Below are 21430 nucleotides of genomic sequence, written 5' to 3' on the forward strand. Positions count from 1 at the left end.
TAAGCTTACATTCCTGCTTTTTAAAATAAAGATATCAAGAGAACGAAGAAAAATGGAGAAAAAATAGAACATTAGAAAGCTTCTTAAAATTACGTGCTCTATCCGAATCATGAAAGAAAAAATTTGGGTTTCATATCCCTTTAAGACTGGGACCCAGAATGCTGACAAATATACTTATTGTATTTAACTTCTTTCAATAATTAGTTCACATTCTCTCTTTGAGGTTTAAGATTAACCCCTTAAGGACCAGCGACGTACCCTGTATGTCGCTGGCCTTTTTTTGGAACTTGATTGTTTTATAGCGCGGTCTTGCCACCAGCGTTAAGACTGCTCTATTCCACAAAGCCTTCTGGAGGGAGGGAATTAATAGCGTGTTCTTGCTAGACTTGTGCTATTATGTCCTGAAAAAACCCTTAACGACCAGTGACATACAGGGTACATTGTGGTCATTAAGGGGTTAAGCCTTTTATTGTATTTGGACAATTTTATGTCAAAGTATTATTTAGGCTATAGTTTCTAAATAATACTTGATGATTGTAATTAAAGGGACATGATACACTAATTTTCTCTAATTCATCTAGTAGAGAAAGTATTTAAAAAAAATCAAAGTTCCAGAACACAGTTGTAAACTTCCTGTTTGTTTAGCTTTTCTTAGCCCTACTATTAAAGGGACAGTCTACACCTAAATTGTTATTGTTTAAAAAGATAGATAACGTCTTTCCTACTCGTTCCCCAGCTTTGCACAACCAACATTGTTACATTAATTTACTTTATAACCTTTAAACCTCTAAATGTCTGTCTGTTTCTAAGCCACTACCTAAGCCTATTACATCATGCAATTGTATTAGCTTTTCACAACAAGATACTGCTAATTAATTTGTCCATATAGATAACATTGTGCTCACTTCCAGTGGAGTTATGCAGGACACAGCCCCAATTGACTAAAATTTAAGTCAATGGATAATAAATAAATAGCCATGTGATAAGGGGGCTGTCAGAAGAGGCTTAGATACAAGGTAAAAAGTATAATATAACCATGTTGGCTGTGCAAAACTGGGGAATGGGTAATATGGAATTATCTATCTTTTCAAACAATAAACATTTGTTGGAGTAGACTGTCCCTTTAATATGGTTAACTGCTGGCTTTTTTACATACATGATAGAAAACATTTTGAGCAATATGTCCCTTTAAAAGAGACGTACATGGGTTGCAGTATTTAATAAACTGAGATTTATCCATATAAAGATTTTTTTACATGTTCATTTATTTAGGCTTTACAAGAACCAGATGATAAATAATAATAACCATTAAATTGTGCTGTTATTTTATATTCATTTACATTAATAGTTTATAACATTGGTGATATTTTTTCATCCTTTATATTTGTTTTCAGATGTGAAACTTGAATTATATGGAAATAGTTTAAGAATAAAAAATACATTTCTATATTTTCTAAGCAGCTTTCTGCCATACAATAACTATTGAATCTCAGAACCATTTGACATTAAAGGGACATGAAACCCAAATATTTTCTTTCATGATTCAGCTAGAGCAGCAATTTTAACCCTTTAAGGACACAGCTTTCAGTTTGCTCAATTGTTTTATGACGGAAAAATTCCGTCATATGTCCTTAAGAGGTTAACCAACTTTCTAGTTTACTCCTATTATGATTTTTTTCTTCATTCTCTTGGTATCTTTATTTGAAAAAGCAGGAATCTTAAGCTAAGGAGCCGGCCCATTTTTGGTTCAGCGCCTGGGTAGAGCTTGCTGATTGGATTGCTACATTTAGACACCAATCAGCAAGCCCTATCCAGGATACTGAACCAAAAATAGGCCGGCTCCAAAGCTTTCATTCTTGCTTTTTCAAATAAAGATTCCAAGAGAATGAAAAAAAATTGATAATAGGAGTAAATTAGAAAGTTGCTTAAAATTGCATGCTCTGTCTGAATCATGAAACAAAATATTTGGGTTTACTATCCCTTTAAAGGGACATGAAACCTAATTTTTATTTTCTTTCATGAAAGAGTATTCAATATTGATCAACTTTCCAATTTACTTGTATTATCTAATTAGCTTTGTTCTCTTTTGTATCTTTTGTTAAAAAGCATACCTATGTAGGTTTAGAAGCTGCAATGCACTACTGGGAGTTAGCTTTAAAAAGTAAATTGGAACGTTGTTTAAAACTGAATGCTCTATCTGAATCATGAAAGAAAAAAATTGTGCCTCATGTCCCTTTAACTCAAATAAACACCCTGCTTATAGCTTCATACACATATACACATTATTTTACTAATCTGATGGAGAAAAAGTGCTAAATTTCTTTAAAGGCACATGAAAGGCATTTTTGTTGCATCTTAAAGGGACAGTCTAGTCAAAATTAAGCTACCATGATTCAGGTAGAGCATGACATTTTAATTTTCCAATTTATTTCTATTATAAATATTGCATAGTTCTCGTACCCTTTGTTAAAGTGTATCCTAGGTGAGCTCAGGAGAGTGCACGTTTTCTTAACCATCTGGCAACAATGTATGCAAGAATGTTTAAAACAATGTTATAGTTGCAAACTCTGCTGCCGTAGAGTGTCTGTAGCATTTTATAGCAGTCGTGTTAGAACATTGCTATAAACATTGTTTTCAAACACTGCAACCAGATGGCTAAAGACACGTGCACACTCCTGAGCTCACCTAGGTTTACTCTTTAACAAAAGATACCAAGCGAATTAAGCAAAATTGATAACAGAACTTAATTAGAAAGTTGTTTAAAATGTCATGCTCTATCCAATCTATTTAAGTTTAATTTTGACTTTACTGTCTCTTTAAAGAGGACATTTTAAAATTGTTTTTTTCAGATTTGATTTTCTTGCGCTGAAACAACTAGTTTTTGTTTTGAGGCTTGTGGAGACTTGTCCCTGTCAGCCAATAAAACTGCAAGGGCTGTTTCTATAAAGAACTAAGCAATGGATACTTTGGTATAATTTATGTACAAACATGCATTTCCTGCTGGTTTCAATTAATTTTAAATAGCTTGTATGTAATATTTTCAATGCAAAAAAAAATATGTGCTGCCTTTATAATTCCTGCTCTTCCATATGAACGTTGAAACAATTGTGCCTTTCACGCCTCTTTAAAAGTTCATTCTATGTGGAAGTGAATATTAGATTCTGTGGGATCAGACCTAGAGGAACTCTCAAATACATTTGGTAGTTCTGTAAAATATTTAAATAAACAAAAAAAAACATCAACGTTGAGAGTATTCCGTTTCTAGAATTTCCACCATGTAGCCAAGAAAACATTGCTATAGTGTCCACTGTTTTAGATTTTTAGGTACCAAATATATATTAAAAAAACACAAATATATTCATGATTTGTATCCACGTAGACTTTCTAAAACCCCAAATAACTCCTCGCTGCAACTTTATGAATGTTTGTTATATGATCTTGATGCTGTATATTCCATTAATTCAAGTCTTTGCGTATTTTTTATCATAGGGAGTCTTTTTCACCACTTTAGTTTCCAAGTCCTCCTCATAAACCATTAAGAAGGACAAAATATATATTTTTAAGTTCTATAATTAGAGGTTTTCACTCGGCTGTTCCGTTTCCTGTTTTTATTGATGACTGCTTTGCCATTTTTTTTGATGAATTCTACACCTAGCCCGCTATCAGCATGGTGACTCCACGTAATCATTCTCTAGTCCTCTGCGAAAGCGCGCAGTAAGACTGCGGCTGATGACGATGACGCGAGGAGCCATGCAGTCCTCTCGGCGATGGAGGATATTCCAGATGAGAATAGCGGCAGCTAGTGTCGCAAGCAAGCAAGCTCCAATGTCCAGGTAGCAGGACCAGGATAAATAGGTGTTAGGTCCAATACGGTAAAATGTCACCAATCCAATGACCAGAACAAAACCTGCAAACAGCAAAACATAAGAAAGTGTTAGACATAGATATTTTTTATGTTTAGTATCAAATAATGTCTGCAATCTAACTTAATTATCTTAAAGGGGCATACTACATGTTCTTATGCGTTAGGCGCAAGCTTAAGTGCTCTACCTGTGTTTAACACCCTTATGAGGTTTACCGCTGATAGCTATCTGAATATGTCACTCCTTATTGTTTAACTGAATGTGTACAACTCAGGAGTGACAACGCATTGTGGCTCTCAAACTGTGTTTTAGGTATGTGTTTAACCTGTTTGAAGGGGGTTAATTACATAGTTAAGGAAAAGCATTAGTCCAGGAATAGCATGCTGTCATTTTTATATTTGCACTTGTATACCCCTTTAAAGTCATTTTTTTTTCTTTATTACATCTAAAAGAGGACATTTCGAAATATATTATAGTTTTTTCTCTTTAAAAGAAATGCTGTTGTGCTGATAGATAGATAGATAGATAGATAGATAGATAGATAGATAGATAGATAGATAGATAGATAGATAGATTAATGCTTCTGGGGCCTCTCACCATTAATAAAGCTGAGGGTGTTTTGTACCAGCAAATAACCTATATGTATAACATGCTTTATATAGTTCTTTTTCATATGCATTATGGGTGTTTTATATGTTTAATATCCCCATATAAGGTTATATATAGTTTAGTTTGTTTAAACATATACACATTTGATAATCTTGTAAGTTTCTGAAAAGAAATTTAAGATTTTTAATTTCTTTTTTTTTTATATATGTACCTACATATAAATAGAAATATGCCCCCCCTCACAAAAAAATCAACTACTTGGAATGTTCAGAAAATCTTATCTTTAAAATAAGCAGATCTGTCTTTAAAGGGACATAATACTCATATACTAAATCACTTCAAATGGATGTAGCATAGTAGTAAAAAGCTGACAATAAAATATCACCTGAACATCTCTATGTAAAAAAGGAAGATAGTGCCGTGTAAACAGTTATACTTCAGCTGCTGTCCAGCTGCAAGTTGAAAAAAAAAACAATAGCCAATCAGTGCTGAGGTAATGCTTTGCCTTTGCTGTGAGATTTCACTGAAATCTCATGAGATTTCTTAGAACTTACTTAAACTGAATAGGAAAAGAACATGACTGTGCCAGCACATGACAGATGCACACTCCCTAGCTTGTCCTGGGACAAGCATTCTGATTGGCTGCTTAAATTCTCTTTACAGTGGGGTGTTAATACTTTTACACATAGAGATGTTCAAATGATTTTTTCTAGTCACCTCTTTATAGCTATGCTGCATCACTTTTATGTGCTTCAACATTTGGGTATCATGTCCCTTTTATAAAAGAGCCTTTACTTGATCTGTTTGGGTTAAAGCATCACCCTTCTTAATATTTGTTATGGGTCGTTGAGGATGAAGTAATACCATTCCAAGAACTCTGTAATGATTGTAAGTCACACTGATTAAATATACTACACTATGTGATATTGTCAGTGTTTGACAATGCCTCTCCATCTATTTTGCATGGGAAGGAAACTGTTGTTATTTTGTCTCTCGCTGGCAAACAGCGGCATGCACGCTCCCTGCAGCTATTTTTAGCCTTCCCCACGTTTCCTCTTTTTGTGCTGCCGTCTGTTGTGGATGCTGGGCCGAGGGACAGAGACTGGAGGGCGCCAGGATGTCCCCATACAGGAGGAGGAAATGCCTGTTACTACCTGTTATGCAAACTGGACCTTGAAAGCTTGGAGCATAAAAGAAAAATTGGGAGCAGGAATATTTTTGTATTTTATTTTAAAAAAGCAGCTTAAAAAGACATTCTAAATACATATATTAATTAGAGCATGTAAAGATTTAATTATAGCTTAAGTTCTGCTTGTGATCGACACCACATTGTAGCTCCTGAGCAGGAAATAGCTATTGATTGGCTGCTACCTGCATATGCTACTTTTAGTTGGCTTATTCTTTCCTGCTCAGTAACTACATTATTTTGGAGCTACTTGAGCTGGAATTTAGTTATGGCTTCTGCAGGATTAAACGCATACTGGCCCCAAGTTATCAAGGTCTGTCGGACCTGATCCGACAGTGCGGATCAGGTCCGACAGACCTCGCTGAATACGGCGAGCAATACGCTCGCCGTATTCAGCATTGCACCAGCAGCTCACAAGAGCTGCTGGCGCAACGCCGCCCCCTACAGACTCGCGGCCGATAGGCCACCAGCAGGAGGGTGTCAATCAACCCGATCGTACTCGATCGGGTTGATTTCCGGCGATGTCTGTCCGCCTGCTCAGAGCAGGCAGACAGGTTATGGAGCGGCGGTTTTTGTGACCGCTGCTTCATAACTGCTGTTTCTGGCGAGCCTGCAGGCTCGCCAGAAACACGGGGCATCAAGCTCCATTCGGAGCTTGCTAAATATGCCCCACTGTATGTCCAGATTACATAGTAACGGCTGCTGAATGTGCATTATGCTCGCCGTATTCAGCATTGCACCAGCAGCTCACAAGAGCTGCTGCTGCAACGCCACCCCCTGCAGACTCGCAGCCAATAGGCCGCCAGCAGGAGGGTGTCAATCAACCCTGCAGGCTCGCCAGAAACACGGGGCATCAAGCTCCATTCGGAGCTTGCTAAATATGCCCCACTGTATGTCCAGATTACATAGTAACGGCTGCTGAATGTGCATTATGCTTTACTTTGGGCTCAGCCTAAAGAAATCGGTAATGTTCTGTTTGTTTTGACAAGTTGTTGGTTAACTTGTTTTACCTTAGCATTTTATGTGCATGCTACATATTCAATAAAAAGCAGAAAGTGAAAGTAGCTCTCTTATTTAGCACTAATTACAAATAATTGATTAGTAGTGTGGGAGAATTTTATCCAAAAATCTGGTATTAACTATAAATATTTGTGCTTTCTTTTACGTTTTCTACACAGAAAAACAATGTAGAAATAACAAATACATTTAAAAAAAAAAAGAAAAAAAAAAGGTTTAATTAAAGGGACATAAAACACAATTTGTTTCTTTCATGGTTCAGATAGACAATACACTTTTTAAGCAACTTCCTAATTTACTCCTATTATAATTTTTTCTTCGTTCTCTTGCTATCTTTATCTGAAAACACAGGAATGTAAGCATAGGAGCCGGCCCATTTTCAGTTCAGCACCTGGGTAGCGCTTGCTGATTGGTGACTAAATGTAGCCACCAATCAGCAAGCACTACTCAGGTGCTGAACCACAAATGGGCTTGTTTCTATGCCCTCACGAGAGCTCGCTTCTATAGGCTCCAATTGGGGCCTCGTTCTGATGCATGAGACGCGGCAAAGAACCTAGCACTGCGCAGGGGGTAAGTCACGCAGCAAATTAAAATATGTATATGAATATATACATATATATTTATGTGTTTATATGTGTATATAAACATATTAACACTTAAATATATATGGTATATAAGCATATACATATATATTTCAAGTAAAAACACAGTCCCCATAGACTTCACGGTAAAGGCACTTTTCAGTGCCCCACATCCCCTCACTTTAAGCCCTTATATTCGGGGGGTGGAGGCAATTGGGGCACAATTTTTTAATTTACCAGAGGTCTGACCTCTGGTTAATTACGCAAAGGGCTCCCGCAAGCTCACGGGGGAGCATTGACCAGCCACTTCTAATGACTGGTTATTTAACGTACGCCTATAAACGAGCACGTTTCTCCCGTTATGGGCGCACGTTACAGCTCCACTTGTAATCTTGCCCTTAAATAGTGCTCCACATGTAATCTGGCTCTAAATAAATGCCAGTTCGAATGACATAATTCAAAGCAAAAATTAGCATAAGAATAATTTGCAGATGTAGTTTTTAAAATGATATTATTTGTTTAAGTATTGAATGAAGTAGTAAAGTTTAAGTGTCCATAAAGCAAAGGCTGCCACCATGTTGTAACCTAGGTTTCCTTTTCTGCTAAGGCCATTTTGTTATAAATTGGTTAATAGAGTGTTATATTCCACACATTCACTGCAGCACAAAGTTTTTTTTTTCTTTCTTTACTATGGGTAATTAAAGGGACAGTCTCGTCAAAATTAAACTTTCATGATTCAGATAGGGCATGCAATTTTAAACAACTTTCCAATTGCCTTTTATAATTAAAGGGACAGTCTAGTCCAAAATAAACTTTCATTATTCAGATAGGGCATGTGATTTTAAACAATTTTCCAATTTACTTTTATCACCAATTTTGCTTTGTTCACTTGGTATTCTTAGTTGAAAGCTAAATCTAGGAGGTTCATATGCTAATTTCGAAGACCTTAAAGGCCGCCTCTTAGCTCAGGGCATTTTGACAGTTTTTCACCACTAGATGGTGTTAGTGCATGTGTTTCATATAGATAACACTGTGCTCATGCACGTGGAGTTCCTAGGAGCCAGCACTAATTGGCTAAAATGCAAGTCTGTCAAAAGAACTGAAATAAGGGGGCAGTCTGCACAGGCTTAGATACAAGATAATCACAGAGGTTAACAGTGTATTAATATAACTGTGTTGGTTATGCAAAATTAGGGAATGGGTAATAAAGGAATTATCTATCTTTTAAAACAATTAATATTCTGGTGTAGACTGTCCCTTTATATTTGCTTCGTTCCCTTGGTGGTATTTTTGAAAAGCTAAACCTAGGTAGGCTCAAACTGATTTCTAAACCGTTGAAAACCGCCTCTTAGCTCAGAGCATTTTGGCAGTTTTTCACAGCTAGTACTAGTTCATGTGTGTTATATAGATAACATTGTGCTCACTCCCGTGAAGTAATTTAGGAGTCTGCACTGATTGGCTACACTGCATGTCTGTCAAAAGCACTGAGATAAGGGGGCAGTCTGCAGAGGTTTAGATACAAGGTAATCACAGAGAGAAAACATATATTAATATAACTGTTGGTTATGCAAAACCGGGGAATGGGTAATAAAGGGATTATCTATCTTTTTAAATAATGAAAATTCTGGTGTAGACTGTCCCTTTAAACATTTTATATAAGTGGGTTCTTTTTACTTACTTGCTAGCTGAAATAATGCTGCTATAGCTTCTTCAAACCACTGTGCATCTTGAGACACAATGGTCATCCCCACCAGACCCATTAAAAAAATGATCTGTCCAACCGTCAGGGCAACTGTAGCAATCAGATTACAGGCTCTCATCATGTCAAACTGCACTGGAAAAGATAGAGAAGAGAATATATTAATTATAGGATGACAAAAATGGCTGTATAATAATAATAATAATAATAATAAATGTGTAAAATCCTCATCACTAGCATTAAAAAGTAAAAAAATTATGAAAGAAAAAAAAAATTGGCTTTCATATCCCTTTAAAGTTGCCATAGGTTTAGATGATGCTCCGGAGAAGCACACAGCTGGAAAAAGTAATCAAGACATTCTCAGTAGCAGCAGAGGTTTGTGGGAGTTTTAGTCCCAGATATTGGACTGTATGTTACTGTACCTGGGGGCAGTAATGTATTTGCAGCAATGTCCTGTAGCATATGTATGTAGAAGTAAGATACTCACTATACACTTTACTACACAAGTAAATGCATATTCACACACAACATGCTCAGGCATATGGACTCTGGGGTAGATTTAATAACGGGCGAGCCTGCTCGACCTCGCTAAATGCCGATAGCATACACTGTCGGCATTTAACCTTACACAAGCATTTCTGGTGCGCACACTTACGTTTTTTTTTCCTATGAAAAAATCCTTCTATATTAATTCCCAAATGAAATGTCCCCACTCCACAGAATTTAATAATATAATAAAATTCAATGTAATCTAATATGCAATGTGATTTGATTGAGGAATTTTCATCTTTTGATTTGATAGGAAACTTAAAGTGATTGTAAAGTTGAATGATTGATTTAAAGTGATTGCAAAGTTTAATGAATAAGTGCCCGGTATCTAAAAATACTCTTTCATTCATTAAACTTTACAATGAATCTTCTTTTTTTAAATACCTTTTCCTTATGAAAAACAGACCCTCCGGCGATCCTCAACGCGCAGCTCCTGCTATAGTTAGCAGATTGAAGACGAATCCAGCTTCCTCCAATCATTGAGTGGCCCCTTTGGCGTCCAGCTAGAGGGGCACACAACGATTGGAGGAAGCCAGATTCGTCATCAATCTGCTCAATACTAAAGGAGATGCGGGCGGAGGATCGTTGATGTGTTTTAAGAGTATTTTACAAAATCGGTCTTTAAATCATTCAACTTTACAATTACTTCAAACTCTGGAAATAAAGTTTTTTTGTGATCGATTATAAAACCTGCTTTTTCCACATTCAACTACTTGCCAAGGGGATATGACAGGGAATTGAATATCTCAAGAAATGTCGATATTCTCTGGATACAAAATAAAAAATCCTGTATTAATTTAGCTAGTTACATAATAGTGATGTTTCAAGGCATAATACGTTACTTCCTTGTCAAATTGCATGCTCTATCTGAATCATACTAATTTTGACTTTCCTATCAATTTAAGCATCCAATCAGGATGCTAGTCCTGGGACTTGCAAGGCAGTGTGCATCTGACATGTGCAGCACAGTCTTAAGGAATTTTATGATGACATCTCGCAAGATTATGGTGAAATCCCACGAGATCAAATTTAAAAAGTTATTAGTTTGTGGCTGTAATTATTGTTTTTCCTGTTGTTATCAGTTCACATTTGGTGTGCAAGAAATCACCAATCAGGTACCTCAGGAAGCCATAGATGTTAATAACAGAAATAACACTTTAAAGGGATATGAAACAAAAAAAATTATTTTGTCATTTAGGCGGAATATATCCATTTTGCAAACGTTTCCAATTTACGTCTATTATCAAATTTGCTTTGTTTCCATGATATTCTGTGTTGAAAAGATACCTAGGTAGGCATCTGGTGCACTATTTGGCAGGATATAGTGTTGCCATCTAGTGCTCTTGCAAATGTTTAACATTCTTGCAAAACGGCTGCCATATAGTGCTCGAGAAACGGTCTGGATCCTAAGCATTACATCCCTGCTTTTCAACAAAAGATACCAAAAGAACAAAGAAAATATTTAATAAAAGTAAATTAGAAAGTTGTTTAAAATCGCATGATCTAGCTGAATCATGAAAGAAAAAAATTGTGTTTCATATCCTATAACAAAACCCTGGAAAAGATAGGTAAAGTGAGGCTCAAGGAATTTCGAACATGATCTCTCCTTTAGTATGAGAACCCTCACAAGCGCCTATAAATCTAGGTGAATATAATTCTGTAGGGGGGTTCATGTTTCTTACTCTGCAGGAAAGTACTCCATAGCCACATATAAAAAAAAAATTGTGTTGCCGATTTCTTATTAATCTACACACGAACCCTGCCTAAAGGGCAAGAATTTATTGGTATTTAGTAAATCACTTCTGTTTTTTAAATAGACTCCTTTTAAATTAGCATCACACTAAAATTATAATCATTTTGCATGCCCGCACTGTGACACAGGAGTTTGCTGCCTGAAAAGCGAAACTCACGGTTTTATTGGTTGGAACTGGCAAGCCCCATAAGCATAAAAATAAATAGTGGTTTTTTTTAGTATATGGACAACCGTTATACAAAGAAAAATACATTTTCTAAAACCCTTTCTTAGCTACAACGTTAAGATACAAATATTTTAATGGATTTTTAATTCATAAAATCTGCAACAGACACCAGGGACCAATGTTTATTTTTTATCATTTTATAAAGCGTTTCTTAAAAAATGTGATAATGGGGAAAATAAAGTTATAATCACGAGACTATTGTGCACATGAGGGTGCAATTCAAAACTATTCTCTGTTCCCTTATACTAGCGCAAAAAGTGTTAAAAATTGTAAAAAAAAAACTGCTTCAAAGCCTGATTCTACATATGGTATTTGACCTTAGGATAGTTGCGGGGGAGTTGAGGTGGAAGGAAAATGCATAATGATGAAACTTTTACTACATGACCTAATGCATGTTAAGCATTTTATATTTAACTCTTTGTTAGTAAGAAGCAGTTTATATTGAAGAACTAACATTCCCAAATATTTTCATTTTGGAAGAGAGTGTGACCCCTTACTCAGAGGATGGGCAGGCTGGGAGTTTGCCCCATTTAAATTTTTTATTTTTTATTTTATGGAGTTTATTTTAATTTTGATGGGCCTAGATTCACTATTCAGTAAACTGGCTTCTCCAAGTGTAAAAACATAGTCCATTTTCTCTGTTACTCTAAGGAGCCGAATAATTAAAGGGACAGTCTACACCAGAATTTTTATTGTTTAAAAAGATAGATAATCCCTTTATTATCCATTCCTCAGTTTTACATAACCAACATTATAATATTAATACACGTTTTACCTCTGTGATTACCTTGTTTCTCAGCCTCTGCCCCCTTATCGTAGTTCTTTTGACAGACTTGCATGTTAGCCAATCAGTGCTGACCCATAAATAACTCCACAGAAGTGAGCACAATGTTATCTATATGGCACACAAGAACAAGCAATGTCTAACTGAAAATGATCAAAATGCACTGAGATAAGAGGCAGTTCAACAGCTTAGAAATTGGCATATATGCCTACCTAGGTTTAGCTTTTAACAAAGAATACCAAGAGAACAAAGCAAATTTGATGATTAAAGTAAATAGAATTGCATGCCCTATCTGAATCATGAAAGTTTAGTATTTCTATGTAGAAAGGTCTGTCTATCTTAAGAATTATCATTTGAAGAGTGGAAATGCTCAGTAAATACCTTGTGGTTTCCATCAGTTGTTTTGTCTATTTTAAAACTCTAGAGCAGAAGTGAATTTCTGGTCTCAAGCTTTAAAGAGACATAAATTTGCAAAATCAAAATGATCTATGTTAAAGCATTTTATTGTGGCACTATTGTTTGCATATAACCCTTCAAATGGATTAAATACATAGGTAAAACAGTTTAAAAGCAGCAGTGCACTACTGTGAGCTAGCTGAAAATGTTTGTCTTCTGTAAGATACTAATGTCCTGGACAAGAAACTGCTAATGGAAATAAAAACAATGTAAAAAAATGAATCTTGAAAAATAATGGCAGTTGTTAGAAAAAAATATAAAAATTAAATAATTGTCCATTAAAGGGACAGTAAAGTCAAAATAAACTACCATGATTCAGAAAGAGCATGCAATTTTAAACAACTTTCCAATTGACTTCTGGTATGAAATTTGCTTTGTTCTCTTGGTATCTTTTATTGAAGAGTACAACTAGGTAGGCTCATAAGAGCTCAGGAGTGTGCACGTGTCTTTAGTAATCTATGGCAGCAGTGTTTTGCAACATTATTTGTAGTTTTGTTATAGAGTGTTGTATCCATATAACTGTATTATCCTGTTCTGATAAATAAAACTAAACCCAGCTGTATGGATGAGTCACATGCGTCTTTGCTTTCCAGAGAGTATGGAAATAAAGCAAAAGGAGGTAGTGAACTTGGCTTTATGTAGCGATACTTACATTTCACTGTGTTGCGGGATTCCTGTAAGCCAGATGGTTCTGATCCCCATCCAAGTGGGTGGCATTCCCTTTCATCTATTTGCCCATTTCGAGCATAGGTCCCCAGTGCCACTCTCCCAGCCAGGCACATTTTCCACAGCCCTACACTGCGTTTGCGCCCCTCTTCTAATGTTTGGTACACCCAGTTTGGGGTAAAGGCAGCTATGTTATTTAGTATAAGTGATAGCAAAGCCACCGCAACAGCCAGAGCCACCAGCTTCTGCATGCCCATCGCCAACTACCTAATTCCTTTGCCCTCAAATGGGATGCCCCCCGCCGGCCGCACTGCACAGGGTCAGGAGCGGCTAGAGGACATCCCCACTCATTCTGAGAGGTGACAGTCCCCCAGGAAAAAGAAACTGGGTGAACTGTCTTAGAAGATCCACCAGCCTTCCTCTTATACTCTATCCACACTCTTGCAAAGTAACCTTCACCTCCTCTCCTCTGCGATGCAACAGCATTCCCGTCTGGACCCCTCTGTACTAACAGCCCCAGCAAAAAAAAATCCAAAATCAGATTTTCTCCTTCTCACACTCCAAGGAGACAGATGTGTTCCAGATGTGACCCCTCTCTTGTCAGCTCACAAGCAATTTATGTAAGTGAGGGTCTACACTTCCCAGATCCTAAAACCGGCTAATCTTTCAGCAAACTTCATGGAAAAATCAGAAACTTGAGCAACAAAGAGTGATGTTAATGATATTCCAGCTGTAAGTGGATGAAAAATGGAGTGCTCACAAGGTCCTGTCTGTGTATAAGGGATGGGAGGCAGAGCGAGAGGTTGGAAGTAGCAGCTGATAGGAAGTTTTTTTTACAGATATATATATATATTTGGCATAGTATTCTGTTAATTTGTTTCCTCTCTGTCTCTAACAGAGCAAAGGAAATGGTTGTTTTTGTGTTGCTTTTTTCCCCACCTCCCTTTCCTTTTTGTTTTCTTCCCTCCCAATCTTTGAGTTTTTATTTCAAGCTTTGGTGGCAGATATAATCTGAGAGCAGAGAAATCAAAGCAGGATGCATTTCCTGGAAGCTAAAGCCCCCTTTCACAGCCCCATCCCCTTTTCGGTTAACTCACATCCATTATTTATTCCTCTTAAGACTAGCAGAACAGCTGGAGCGGAGTATACAGGGGCCAGGGCTGCCTTTGGCATGGCCGTCAGATGTACAAATATTCACTGCAGAGTGGTCGTACATGTTAATGAAGATTGGGTCCCCCCATTGATCTGCAGCATATAAATACCCACTTAAAGGGATAAAAGGGTCAAAATAGAAATGTGCATTTCATTTTGAAATAGAATTATTTTTAGAATATACCTCCTTTAGCAAAAATGCTTTTAGTAAAAGTTATTACTGTGTTTCAGCAGCATACGCACATATGCTGCTAGGGCCCAGGCACCAGCATTTAAACACCATGCCTGCTCAGAGAGGTGGTTGTGGTGTGTATTGCTTCTGAAAATGTAATTTGTGTCATATAAGTTACTGCTGACTCACTGAGAATGTGTGGTGTTTGAATATTGGTGCAGGGGCCCTCACAGCATATGTGCATATGCCGCAGAAAAACACTAATAACTTTTATTAGAAGCATTTATGCTAATGGAAGTATAATAGTATGTTTTATATATAAAAAAAAATAGCAATTGAAAATTAAAACACAATTATTTGTCACTTTGCCACTGCATGCAGGAAATGAGTAGGACTAAACCCCTTCTATCAAACAAGGAGTCTTATGACATATTGCTAAAGGTATGGGGGTGCCAAAGGCGTCTTTGGAGTTGTAAAACCCAAAAAGAGTCAACGCTGAGAAGTATGTGCCATTATATGAAAAGCAACAGGCACCTGGATATGTGGATAGCCTCTTTCCCAATCTCGCATTGTGTATTGTGGGAGACCCTACCCACCGTAATATTGTTCAATTTTCATATGGATCTATCATTTCTTCTTCTTATGATAATTACCTAATTGCCACCTGGGTGTATGAAGAACTGTGTTTTCCACTTTCAAAATGGAGAGCACTTGTCTCTTTATGGTGCTTATATAGAGGTGCTTGAGTTTCTTCAGAACCCTAATCTTCAGCTCTTAACTATAGTTGTGTGTTTGCATTTATGAGATAGTAGCTCCAACTCTGGCCCCCTAAATGGTAGCTATATTAGATAATAAAAATGGCAATAACTTACCAGTTGAGAGGCACGTGAGACCCATCATTGGAAAGAATTGACTCATCTATGTTTTGCCTGGCTCATGGAGGGAAGTAGGCGTGAAAGAGTCCTTCTTTCTTACGCTTTACCTGCATGCGACTTCTTATTTTAGAGGGAATTCCCAGCTTTCAAAAGAGTGATATGCAACTTCTGATTTCAAAGAGGGAATTCCCAGCTTTGAAAAGAGTGATCTTATTTAAGGGGGAAATAACGGCACTATAATGTCCTGTACTCTCCAAAATGATGCTGTTTTTATATCTAGTGAGCAGATGATCAGATTCCCCTCTTTCAAACGTGGTGTCGTTTTTCCCCCTCTAAGTGTACTAGGGGTGAGATGGGGGATAAGTTAGGCCCACTAAAACTCCATGGTATGCAGTGATGAAGGTGATGCATTAAGAGCCTATCAACCACTCATTTGAAAGGGCATAACCCCCTATTTCACACAACAGACACTTGCCCCTCTGTTTTATAAGGGGAGCTGTGATATTGTCTCTGGAAGGGGATCCCTCTGCACCATGAGGAAGCGCCTCTACTTCTGTGCAATTCATTATTAGGCATGATGTTATCACTCACAATGTGGTGATGTCACTGTTGATGACTGCCAGTGCTTATAAATGACAAGGCACAACCTTTGTGTCAGACATGTAAAGTGAAGAATACGTCTTACACATGCTTCAACTTAGAGTTTGTGCAGTAAGAGTATGCTGGTGGAGATGTAGGATGTAGACTTTCCTGTATGTATATCCTTCTGATTTTCTACAACTGCAATTGGCCTTTGCAGAAGCAAAACTCCATCCAATATAACTTGCTAAAGCAGTACACTTTTAAGTTTCTTAATATTTAGGATAAAAACAAACAAATAGACAGGAGCACATAATACATCTTAGTGTAGTAAATCCACATTCTATTTTTAGCTAGATGCTATCTTTCTAAAATGCCTTGAGGGACCCTGCAGTGCTGGTGAGACTTCTTAGATAATCTCACTAGATCAGAAAGCTTATGATCATCAGGCCCCTAGCGAGCCAATAAGAAGAGGCATTTGTATAGCCACCAATCACAGCTACAGCCCAATAGTATATTGCTGCTCCTTAGCCTACCTAGGTATGTTTTTCAACTAGAATTCTAAGAGGCCAATTCCGTTTGATTATAGAATATATTTGAAAAGTTTTAAAAAGGAACGTTAAACACCTCCTGATTTTATGTAAAACTTGCCCTTTGTCCCACGCTCCCTAGAGAAGCCATAATCCCTCCCAGTGAATTAGTTAGTCACAAGCCTGCCGCAGGTTAGCCTCCTCCTGTTGGATCATTGATATGCTCCACACATAGATCCTCTGCTGTGACGTACACAGCACTTTTCTGCAGCCATTATGAACGGCAGATTGGGTGCATCTGGGGTAAGTGCAGCCATTTCTTGCACTCACATAGCCCACAGGCTATTACTATGCATAACAATTTTGAGGTACATCATAGCCAGGGGACATACACATGTAACAGACTAATTCCACCTTTATTACTTAGAACTACCCCCGTAGATTTCAGATAGCTGGAAACAAGAGGTAAGAAGCAGCGGTCATAATAACATTTACAGGGATCAAATAAGTAGAGGGCCCTGCAGAGAGTTGCGCTATTGTAGTCGTCTCCTATGAAGGTGAACTATAAACAGCTGGGCTCATAGGCTTACATGCTAAGGGGTTCAAGGGGATAGCAGTGGAGAAAGTAAGGTTTGTGTAGGTTGTAGGCATCCCCGAATAGTAGAGTCTTTAGGGAGCGCTTGAAGCTTTTCAAAACTAGGGGAGAGTCTTGAAGAGTGAGGCAGAGATTTCTATAAAATGGGAGCCAGTCTGGAGAAGTCTTGCAAACAAGAATGTGAGGAGGTAACAAGAGTGGAGGAGAGTAGGAGATCATGAGCAGAGCGAAGGGGACAGGAGGGAGATTATCTTGAGACAAGGTTTGAGATGTAGGGGGGAGCAGTGCAGTTGAGGGCTTTTTATGTCAGAGTGAGAATTTAGTGTTTAATCCTGGAGGCAAGAGGATTCCAGTGAAGGGATTGGCAGACAGGGGGAGCAGATGAGGAGCGATGTGTAAGGAAGATGAGCCTGGCAGAAGCGTTCATTATGGATTGTAAAGGAGCAAGGCGGCAGCTAGGGAGACCAGAGAGGATAGCGTTGCAGACGGGAGTGGATTAAAATCTTAGTTGTGTCTTGTGAAAGGAGATGTTTTTAAGGTGGAAGCGGCAGGCTTTAGCCAAGGACTGAGTGAAAGAAAGATCTGAGTCAAGTGTGACCCCAAGACATTGGGCATGTGGGGTAGGGGTAATGATGGAGTTATCAACAGTTATAGAGAAATGGGGGGTGGAGATTTTGTAAGAAGGGGGAAAATTAAGGAGCTCAGTTTTGGAGAGATTTAGCTTGAGGTAGTGAGAGGACATCCAAGATGAGATATGAGAGAGACAGTTAGTGACACGGGTTAGCAAGGAAGGAGATAGGTCTGGTGCAGAGAGATAGATTTGGGTGTTGTCGTATACAAATTATATTGAAACTTGTGGGACTTTATTAAGGAACCTAATGATGACGTGTAGATTGAGAAGAGAAGGGGACCAAGGACAGATCCTTGTGGTACCCCAACAGAAAGAGGTAACAGGGCAGAGGATGCCCCAGAGAAGGTTACACTAAAGGTACGGTTAGACAGAATGGAAGAGAACCACGAGAGAGCAGTTTTACAGATGCCGAAGGATTGGAGGGTTTGGAGAAAAAGAGGGTGGAGGGTGATCTGCAGACAGATCAAGGAGGATAAGTAGAGAGAAGTGAATGTTTATAAAAATGTTTTTGTTTTCATAAATGCCCAAAATAATAAATGGAAGTCTGGAAAAACCAGAACACATTGTAAAAGGATTCTTGTTCCAGAAATTGGAAGAGTGTGCATCTATCATGTAGCGCACAATCACTTTATTTACTGTGAAATCTTGCAAGATTATGGTGAAATCCTATGAGTTCACATCAGCAGCACCCCCTAACTTAAATATAATTTAAATAAATCTAAATAAAATTCCTATCATTAACTAAATTATTCCTATTTAAAACTAAATACCTGTAAAATAAACCCTAAGATAGCTACAATATAACTAATAGTTACATTGTAGCTATCTTAGGTTTTATTTTTATTTTACAGGCAAGTTTGTATTTATTTTAACTAGGTAGAATAGTTACTAAATAGTTATTAACTATTTAATAACTACCTAGCTAAAATAAATACAAAAGTACCTGTAAAATAAAACCTAACCTAAGTTACACTAACACCTAACACTACACTATAATTAAATTAATTCCCTAAATTAAATACAATTAAATACAATTAAATAAAATTAGCTTAAGTACAAAAAAACACTAAATTACAGAAAATAATAAACAAATTACACCTAATCTAATCCCCCTAACAAAATAAAAAAAGCCCCCCCAAAATAAAAAAGCCCTACCCTACACTAAATTACAAATAGCCCTTAAAAGGGGCTTTTGCGGGGCATTGCCCCAAAGTAATCAGCTCTTTTACCTGAAAAAAAAATTACAAATCCCCCCCCCAACATTAAAACCCACCACCCACACAACCAACCCTACTCTAAAACCCACCCAATACCCCCTTAAAAAAACCTAACACTAACCCCTTTAAGATCACCTTACTGGGATAAGTCTTCATCCAACTGGGCCAAAGTCCTCAACAAAGCCGGGAGAAGTCTTCATCCAAGCCAGGCGAAGTGGTCCTCCAGACGGGCAGAAGTCTTCATCCAAACGGCATCTTCTATCTTCATCCATCCGACGCGGAGCATCCTCTTCCTTCCGACGGCTAACACTGAATGAAGGTTCCTTTAAATGACGTCATCCAAGATGGCGTCCCTTCAATTCCGATTGGCTGATAGAATTCTATCAGCCAATCGGAATTAAGGTAGAAAAAAACCTATTGGCTGATGCAATCAGCCAATAGGATTGAACTTCAATCCTATTGGCTGATCCAATCAGCCAATAGGATTGAGCTGGCATTCTATTGGCTGTTCTAATAGAATTCTACCTAGTTAAAATAAATACAAAGTTGCCTGTAAAATTAAAATAAACCCTAAGCAAGCTACAATGTAACTATTAGTTATATTGTAGCTAGCTTAGGGTTTATTTAGTTTTAAATAGGAATAATTAATTTAATTAATGATAGGAATATTTATTTTGATTTCTTTTAATTATATTTAAGTTAGGGGGTGTTAGGTTTAGGGTTAGACTTAGGTTTAGGGGTTAATAACTTTAATATAGTGGCGGCGACATTGGGGGCGGCAGATTAGGGGTTAATAAATGAAGGTTGGTGGCGGCGATGTTAGGGCCGGCAGATTAGGGGTTAATATTTAACTAATGTTTGCGAGGCGGGAGTGTGGCGGTTTAGGGGTTAATATAATTATTATAGTGGCGGCGATGTCCGGTTCGGCAGATTAGGGGTTAAAAAAAGTTTGTGTTTGCGATATGGGAGGGCCTCGGTTTAGGGGTTAATAGGTAGTTTATGGGTGTTAGTGTACTTTTTAGCACTTTAGTTAAGAGTTTTATGCTATGGCGTTGTAGTGTAAAACTCTTAACTATTGACTTTAAAATGCGATACCAGTCTTGACAGGAGAGGGTGTACCGCTTTTTGGCAGACTCGTAATACCGGCGCTAGGCAAGTCCCATTGAAAAAAAGAGGATACGCAATTTACGTAAGTGGATTTGCGGTATTTCTAAGTCTGGCCAAAAAAGTGAGCGGTACACCTGTACCTGCAAGACTCGTAATACCAGCGGGCATTAAAAAGCAGCATTAGGACCGGCCAACGCTGCTTTTTAAGCCTAACGCACAACTCGTAATCTATCCGGAAATTATCCAAAACAATAAAAATGATTCCTATTCTTTTTTTTAAATCTTTTATTTATAGTCAAAAATATATAACAAGATAGTACAGAAATTTTAGCCACCAAGAGCTAAAAAACATAAACGTATCATTACAAAAACATAATTTACATTAAAAGCTGTAAACTGTAGATACATATTAATAGTAGCCTAACAGAATGTACTTATCCAATCGAACTATCCTAGTACTAAAATACAATATACCACTAGATTAATATGGTGCTGATGACTTCTTCTGCCTTCATATTGTTGGATTTTATTTATTAAAACACAATACCAACAAACAAAACCCAAACAAACCAAAACAAAAACAAAAAAAGCAACAACAAAAAAAAAAAGGGGGGGGGGAGGGAAACTCCATCCCTTCCTTTCCCCATTGTCTCCCATATCTCTTCAAGAATCATCTTCACTCTCTTCTGACCAGTATTGGGGGAAGTAACCAGCAAATATATTAGGTTGTACAAAGGCCGAATTAAGTAACGGTTTAATCAAGTTTTTTTGAGATGGAATTGGTAACGACAATATAAAAACTTCCCATTTCCGGAAAAATGAGGGTAAATACTCCTCCTGAGGATATGTCAAATTTAGCTGTTCTGCCGTGAATTGTATGATCAACGCATTTTTAAGGTGTGAAATATTAGGAGACGCCTTCGCTTTCCACCTTTTGAGAATAAGATTCCAGCCTATTAATATAATGATGTTTATAAGTTTAAAGTTTTTCACAGTTCCATTAAATTTCGCTAAAAAAAAAAATCTCACTAGATTTTAGATAGTAGTCTTAAATACAAGACACTATTCATCCAATATGTAATTTTTTGCCAGAATTGGAAAATTTTCGGGCATTCCCAAAAGCAGTGCAATAGATCCGCATGTAGTGACCTACATCTGGGACAGGGAACCAATGTTTTATACC

At 37.4% G+C, this 21430-nt stretch overlaps 2 protein-coding genes across 2 annotated transcripts in view; one reads left to right on the forward strand and one right to left on the reverse strand.

Annotated features, from left to right (window-relative positions):
- Positions 1-21430, forward strand: part of IFT140 (intraflagellar transport 140) — a 519705-nt gene that overhangs the window by 315000 nt on the left and 183275 nt on the right. The window lies entirely within an intron of this gene.
- On the reverse strand, positions 1102-14389 carry TMEM204 (transmembrane protein 204). The gene is made up of 3 exons (XM_053694548.1): positions 13376-14389; positions 8935-9090; positions 1102-3907 (listed from the first exon to the last, which is right to left on the reverse strand). The coding sequence occupies exons 1-3, from the start codon at positions 13644-13646 to the stop codon at positions 3663-3665; spliced, it is 672 nt and encodes a 223-aa protein (XP_053550523.1). The 5' UTR covers positions 13647-14389; the 3' UTR covers positions 1102-3662.

The sequence above is a fragment of the Bombina bombina genome, chromosome 11 (genome assembly GCF_027579735.1).
Source record: "Bombina bombina isolate aBomBom1 chromosome 11, aBomBom1.pri, whole genome shotgun sequence".
NCBI classification, from domain to species: Eukaryota; Metazoa; Chordata; class Amphibia; order Anura; family Bombinatoridae; genus Bombina; species Bombina bombina.